The sequence below is a fragment of the Mastigoproctus giganteus genome, chromosome 8 (genome assembly GCF_048544385.1).
Source record: "Mastigoproctus giganteus isolate SK-2022 chromosome 8, ASM4854438v1, whole genome shotgun sequence".
NCBI classification, from domain to species: domain Eukaryota; kingdom Metazoa; phylum Arthropoda; class Arachnida; order Uropygi; family Thelyphonidae; genus Mastigoproctus; species Mastigoproctus giganteus.
Window position 1 is genome coordinate 1,409,957 of NC_143582.1, and position 7,704 is coordinate 1,417,660.

General features: G+C 35.2%; 1 protein-coding gene across 1 annotated transcript in view; it reads right to left on the reverse strand.

Annotated features, from left to right (window-relative positions):
- The window catches only part of CHMP2B (Charged multivesicular body protein 2b), an 80,402-nt gene extending 74,787 nt beyond the window's left edge, over positions 1 to 5,615 (reverse strand). The window contains exon 1 of the mRNA XM_090378874.1: positions 5,534 to 5,615. Coding sequence (XP_090235000.1) covers positions 5,534 to 5,567 — 34 coding nt within the window. The 5' untranslated portion in view covers positions 5,568 to 5,615. The remainder of the gene's footprint in view (positions 1 to 5,533) is intronic.
- Positions 5,616 to 7,704: the final 2,089 nt, after the last annotated feature.

Below are 7,704 nucleotides of genomic sequence, written 5' to 3' on the forward strand. Positions count from 1 at the left end.
AGGGGCAGTTGTGGGATTCAAATAATTTAACAACCGGTTCGCTGCCCTAATGACCGTTCTAAGTATAAAAAAACTATATACCGAAAGGTAGTTTATTATTTCATGCAGTTAATACTTAAATAAGAACAATAAAAGAGGTCCACAAAAGTAGATTATGTTATAAGAAAGAGTTTTAAAATATTAATGAAAAAATATTAAATAATACCTGACAAAAAACAATAAAACTGTTATTTAAGATATTTCCATATTGCTTCTTGATTGGCGTCCTCGCTTGTCGTCCTTTCTTCGCTTTTATCCGAGCATCATCAGCTGAGTGATTTATCCTTAACCACTGTAGGAGTAGGATCCCATTCCTTTAGAGGTAGGCTGATTAGACTAATAGTCATTGTGTTTGATATATTAGAAACAGTTAGGCGACTTCTCTTCTCTGAACATATTATGTTCATCTTTGAAAAACCCCTTTCCACTTCTGCTGAACTTACAGCAATTGTTCTGACAATATTTTTAGCTCTTTGAACACTTTCAGGAATTGCATAATTCTGGGAATTTTTTAAAACGTTTTCCGAGAAATCTCGATAATCATTAATATCAATTTGGTAATTAAAAATGTCATTAAATACGAGCAATTGTTCTTCAGCTGCTTTCCATGCAACTATTACTTCTTCAATATTCCAGTAATTTGGCTCCAAAAAATTGAGAAATTGTAATTTATTCCTATCTTGAAATTGGCTACAACTTGCTTTTTTTCGTATGGACCCTTTTCCTTTCCAAGCATTTGAAATGCTTTAATAGATCTTATGAGTTTTTCAGCCTTTATTATGTCTATATTTCTTGCTTGCAGTGCATTTGAAAGAAGAGAAATTTCGTTTAAAATATTAATCATCAATGCCAAATCAGTTATAAAATATATATTTTCAAGACGGGCAGCCATACCTAAGTACTTTTTATTTGAATAAAAATAGTGATGTAGAGCTGGATAAGCGTGCCACACAGCTAGGGTTGACCTTAAACTACAGACAGCCCATCTTGGTCCCAAAACTCTACCAATCTTTATAATTTCAATTCCAAATTGTTCGGATATTTTGGAAAGTTCAATTTGGTTCTTATTGGATTGATGAAAAATAGTATATATCTTATCAAGAAATATTTTAAAATGATTTACTTGCTTTGTTTCCTTTATCGAATCCTCTAAAACAAGATGGAGGCGATGATTTAAACAGTGCCATATTATTATGTTTGGAAACTCTTTTGAAATCCTAGTGCTCACTCCAGATTTTCTCCCAAGCATAACGCTGGCACCATCGGAGCAAAATCCTATTAATTTTTTTTCTAGGTAGTTCTTAGTAAGCCCAACATTCTTTAAACTTTCCATAACTGAAGAACATATTGTCTCTGCATCTTGTTTTTCCAATTCAACTAGTTCAACGAAAATTGTTGGTGATGTAACTGAATCCAAGGCCAATTCTAATACAACAAATTCTGATTTTGATTTCTTATTGAAAAAAATCTGTCAAACTCTGTTGCCTTTTCATCCTTTTAAGGGCTACTGCAAAAAATTTTAAAAATGTTTTATTTTAATATATTATAGAGCAGGTTCGGATATGTGCCAATATATTTGAATATTTTTACTGGTTCTGTCCACGTGTGGTCATATCGTAAACTTTTATAAACAAAGCACTATGCTTATACCATTGATAAACATCAGTCAGAACATACATTTTCTTCATTTTATCGATACTAAACGAAAATTTCTTGCTGAATTAATAAATGGCATAGAATACAGGTGCCCACCTTAGAGAGAACCCTGATCACAAGTGCCATTTTAACAACCGGTTCGCCGAACTCAACAAAAAATTAGGTATCGGTTCTGCCGAACCAGCTGAATCCCACCACTGGATAGGGGTGTTTGGCTCCACCCTATCTTGGAAACTGTAGTCCTTTCAAGAGATGAGCGCTTCTCGTTTCCACATTCTTGGGCCGGTTCTGGTGCATGTGAAAGTAATACTGAACATGCCACATGTGCCGTGAACCTGATACTAAAGGATCTGTTGCCCAAGTATTGTTGTTGAGAAAGGAGGCAGATGCCCCCGAAAGCTACAATCATTGTTTTATTGCTTTTAATTTTCGTATTGTATTGTATTTTAACATTTTTATTTTATTTTATAGTAAATCAGTTTTGTAAATATTATTTTACAGTACCTACTCTATCGCTTGGTACATTTTATTATATTTATATTTTATATTTTTACAGTATTAAACTATTTTAATCAAAACGGTTGGTGTATTTATTTAAATTTGTGATATGAGCTATTCTCCCAACCTCAGAGGCCTTTTTGAGGATGTAAACATACAATGTTTGGAAAGTCCCATTACCCTCCCTCACCTCCATAAAATAAAATAAATATAAATGAAAGAAAAAGTCACTAACAAGAGTTACTCATACACAATGAGTGTGCCATTGTGCATTGCCATTTTTATAAATAAAATGATGTGCCTCCACACCCCTATACATAAAATGTATAGGAGCATGGAGGTCCCCAACTGCTATATGTGAAATGTATAGGAGCTGGGGACCAAAAATATTATAATAACTTTATTATTATTGGTTTCTCTCATCTATTATCATTTGATATTTTGTAATTACTGAAATCATTACTGAATTTAGCAAATCATAATTAAATAATTTTCAAATCATTAAAAAAAGATACTTTTAATTTGTAGTTAATTTAATTTACCTTTTGCTTTTAACCATTTTGCAGTTTATTTTTGCTGTACAGTGTACTAATATTTGCAGGTAATTATTGCCTTCCTTCATTCAGCTGCTTATAATATAATCAAACAATACAATCATCTGCTTCTTCCCATATTTATCTCTTATTACATAACATCATTTGTTACAAAATAAAGTAATACATAAAACCAGGTTATACCATCACAATACAAGGAGTTTACAGATGATTAAAAAAAAAAAATTGAATATATAAAATATCTTCTATATAAGATGTCATTATTCCAAAATGTTATGTCAATATTTAAATCATTGATAATTGTATTCTGACATTAAGGAAAGCTTCCACCTTCTTAAACCTAGAAAAAGGAGATGATATAGATAATGATTCATTTTGCAAAGATTCTCCAATGTAAAAGAGAAAAGTTCATTAAACTGGTGTATTTTTCTATGAGCATTCTGATGGTCTTCAGAACTGTTGTGCTGAACAAATTTCTGAAGGTTTGTCGTATCAGTAATACAAATATTTGCCAAAATCTCGGTTGTCAATACTAGTAGAAGTTGGTAAAAGCTACTAGTCTTTTATACCAAATAAAAAATACAAGTCATGGCTTAGACCTAACTGGATATTGGATGAACTAATGAGACTCATGGCTGAAAAGAAAGGTGCATATATAAAAGCCTAAAATAAATTTAGAATAGTCTGCAATCAAGTCACAAATGAGGTTAACCACGCTTGGGCAAATTATGAGAATTGTTAGGCAAAGGATGCAAAGAAAAACAGCAAAGGCTTCTTTACTTATGTAAACAAGACTTGGGAGTAATTGTGCAGTCAGATATGAAGTTCTCTGAGCAGTGCAGACAGGCTGCCAGGACAGTTCTTGAGGTTTTGTCATTTTATGCTTAGATTTATAAACTTGGATTATTTTATAAACAGCCCTTCAATAAACTTCAGTTAAATATCTCCACAGTGGGTACCCCTTTCCCCATAACACCACCAGGTGGGAGAATGTAAAAGTGTATTTTTGTGTAATATGCAGAGAAATGGTGCACATGACATCAGAGTTGTGGAGACAAGAACAAACATCTACAGAAAATTAATACTGATTACTCAGAGGAGGAGCAGCCAAAAAAAAAAAACTTTTGGGAGAACAAACAGGCAGCTTTCAAAGTTCCTTCTTATCCAGTTTTGCAGACAATTCAGCCATTTTTTTATTAATTATGATGTTAGTTAAATGTAATATTTAACAGTGAAATTGGAGAACACACCTTTGAAAGAATGCATTGTGAATTACAGTTGAAGGGAAAATCAGACTGAAGAGCATTAAAGATTTTTTCGACAGGGGAACCTAAACACCTAATGGGTTAATCCTTCCAGGGTGTTTGGTGTAAATGGGCTATTCGAGAGAACAGGGCACAAGTGCGGAATGACATTAAAATATAAAGTACACTACAGCGGTGTCAACTGCATTTCATTTCCTTTTACCAAATTAGCAAACAATATGCGCACTGCTCGGCATAGATTAGTATGAATTTCGCTGGTTTCAAATCCAATTCGGCTGTACTACCGTACTATTGGTTGGTTTCAGTGTTCACTGATTTTACTGATTAATGTATATATATATATTTAACCCCAGGGGCTCACATCTGGTGAGTATGGGCTTGGCAAGCCCAGGGTACTGAGCTGGATATCATCATTCTTCTCTTTCTTGGTGATTCCTTTCTACTTTTCTTTCTGGGGTTGTTTGGCATAAATGGGTTATTCTGAGAGAACAGGGCACAAGTAGGGAATGCCATTAATTAACTACAGCAGTTGAGGTGTATAGGCTGATGGGATTCTTCCTCTAGCTCAGAAAAATCACCTGAGAGGACATAAATTCAAATTGAGGAAAGACAGATGTAGGATAGACGTGCGGAAATTTGCCTTTAGCCAGCGGGTGGTTGGTTGGTGGAACAGACTTCCATCCCTTGTGGTGGAGGTTGATAGCCTAAATAAGTTTAAGGCTCAGCTGGACAGGTATTTTGAACGAACAGAGGGGTGAAGTGGAAGTGGGTTTTTTTTTTTTTTTGGCTGATGCTGCATAAGCTTGCTTTCTTGCATCAGATGCCTCTACTAATGCTAATGCTAGGCCTTGAACAGGTTGAGCAAGCTCAATGCTGTTGGGATTCTTCCCCTTGCTCAGATTAAGAACCTGAGGGGGCACAGATTCAAACTGAGGAAAGATAGTTGTAAAACAGATGTGCAGAAATTTGCCTTTAGCCAACAGGTAGTTGACTGCTGGAACAGACTTCCATCTCTTGTTGTGGAAATTGATAGCTTTAATAAAGTTAAGGCTCAGCTGGACAAGCATTTGGAGTGAATAGATGAGTGAGATGAGGTTTTTTTTTTTTTTGCACTGCCATTAGATGTGGAACCATTAGCACTGCCTCTGCCAGTACTAATGGTTCTGACTCACACACACACACACACACACTCACTCACTCTCTCTCTCTCTAGGTAACTCAGGAAATTTTTTTTTGGCTGATGCAGCATAAACCTCGGGCTTCCTTGCATCATATGGATAATAATAATATTATTATTATATTGTAATTACCACGTACATTTTATAAGGGTGAGGTTAGTTGGGATACGTATGTATAAAATACCTATACTGTTAACACAATATTTGGTTCGCTTAATTATGCGGCAGAAATTTTTGACAAATAAAGAGCTTAAAATTTCGAAATATGTCGGTTTGTATTATGCTGGGATTTCGACTAATGCCTTAATCCAAAATATTTAATGCTGTTAATAATTAACCTCACCTGCAGGCGTTGGCTTTCTCGAAAACAAATTCATTTTAGATTTTCAATTGTACAAATATATAAATTAGAAAAAAATATTTTTATTCTTAATAATATATATATATAAATGTATATTATATATTAACTACGCAACACATCAAAATTATTCAGCCAACCAGAGCAATCCCAGTGAGGTAGTGTATATAAGTTAGCTGATTCACCAACAAGCTCACTGGACGTCATACTTTCATGTGACTACCCCAGCGACACCTACCGCGACAAACAACTGCACTGCAACATTATGAGTCATTCAGTCGTATTTTGTAAACCAATGGGACGTCAATGCTGTGTCTACTCAAATGTCAAAGTTTAAACTGATAGAAGATAAAGGACGATTTTCAAAACTATAAATCAAAATAGAATTTACTGGATGAAATATCTTTATTTACATATCACTATTACATTTAACTATACAGCTAGAATAAGGGTTGTACATTCTTACCAACATCGAAGTATAAATGTATACCGCATACATTTAGACTTAGGACATCTTTCTTTACTATTATTTCTAACAATTTAGTATTTACAAATTGCAGTTTAAATTTGAGAGAACACTTTGCTAACTACAAAACTAAATAAAATCAGGCAGTTAATTCTTATTGGAGAATTTTCTCCGGTACAAACTTTTAAACATAAAACAAATAAATTTTCAGGATGACCAGACAGTCAGGTGAGTTCACAGGATAGAGAAAATGCAAGAAACAGCTGCATATTTAACAATCATATAGGCTGAATTTGCTTCTTTATTTAATCTTTAAACTTCGTACTTCTTTACTTAATAACTTTTAATATTATTTCAGTATCCTCCATAGCCAAGTGGTCAGTAGTGGGAGTGCAGTAGCACATACTCTTTGAGTAGACCGGGATTCAAGCCCCTGACTGCTAAATACGGTCGATCTGCCAACCCTCACAGGACCATTGTGACTGATTATGGCCCATTTCCCTCAGCATGAATTGTTAAGGATGCTTCCAATTCTTCAGTGGGTTGATAATGACTGCAGTTTTTATTGCTATTTATTGGCATTATGAGTCTACTCGCTTCCTAATAAGGAACATCTATCTCTGCCTTGTGTCGTCTTTTGCTTTTTCTTGTTTCACCGCTAGCATACCCTTCAGTGTGCAGGATGACAGTGTAGGACCTTAACAGTTGACACAATTCGGTTTGGTGGCTGTATAATAGGTTTTGCTTTCGTGGTCTTTTACACCACAATGAGCAAAGGCAAGCAGTCCACGGAAAGCCACCTGAAATGCCCATGTTTCTAGCATTTTGGGGAGTCTGCTGACGAGGCTACTAGAGACGGTCGTGTTCCAAGCCGCTAAGAGGATTTTTCTTATTTATTGATTTGAAATTATTATTTTTCTAAAAGTTTTGATTTAAATTTAGTAGTATAACATTATTTTGTGATTTTCTGATTAACTTGGTGTATTTATTCTTTACTCGGCCTTGTAATTGCATAAAAGTATCGGTAAAGGTTTCCACGTGTTTCAACTCCGCTAGCGTTCGTAATTTTTCCCGCCATTGTGATACGATAGTTGTATGCCGTATTGATAGCGTTAGTTGAACTTCGTTAGCAGTTAAATTGTACGTTTAAATAAATACATATAACGACTTAGATTACAAACGTAATATAATTAATTATATTTAACATAATTAATAACATAACATAATTAATTATAATTAATTAATAAATTAATAGAATCATGACTCAGACCAGAGCAGCAAAGCAAAAGGCTCAAGCTAATGGAAGCGCTGTGGCTCAGAGCAGAACTGAGGGGGGCAGTTGTCCTCTGACTCACAGCCTTATAAAATGCACTGTTTGCTTGATGTTTGCAGAGCAATCGGGTACGGGACATGATACTGCCAAGGGGGATGTCTTTGTGTGTGCGCGATGCAAGGAGTGTATCGATATCAGGCAACAACTCGGCGTTCTTGTGGGCCTATATGAGAGCTTGAAGGACAGGGTGGATGCCCTCGAAGGAACTAAACTGAGGGGCCCATCAAGCTCTCAGCTGCCCACATCAACGCCAGAGCTTGCACTTGGACATCACGTGACACAGAGACAACCCCCAAGGCAGAATGCGCTGGTCCCGAAGGAACTAGTAGTTGTTGGTGACTCGATTGTCAGGGAAAC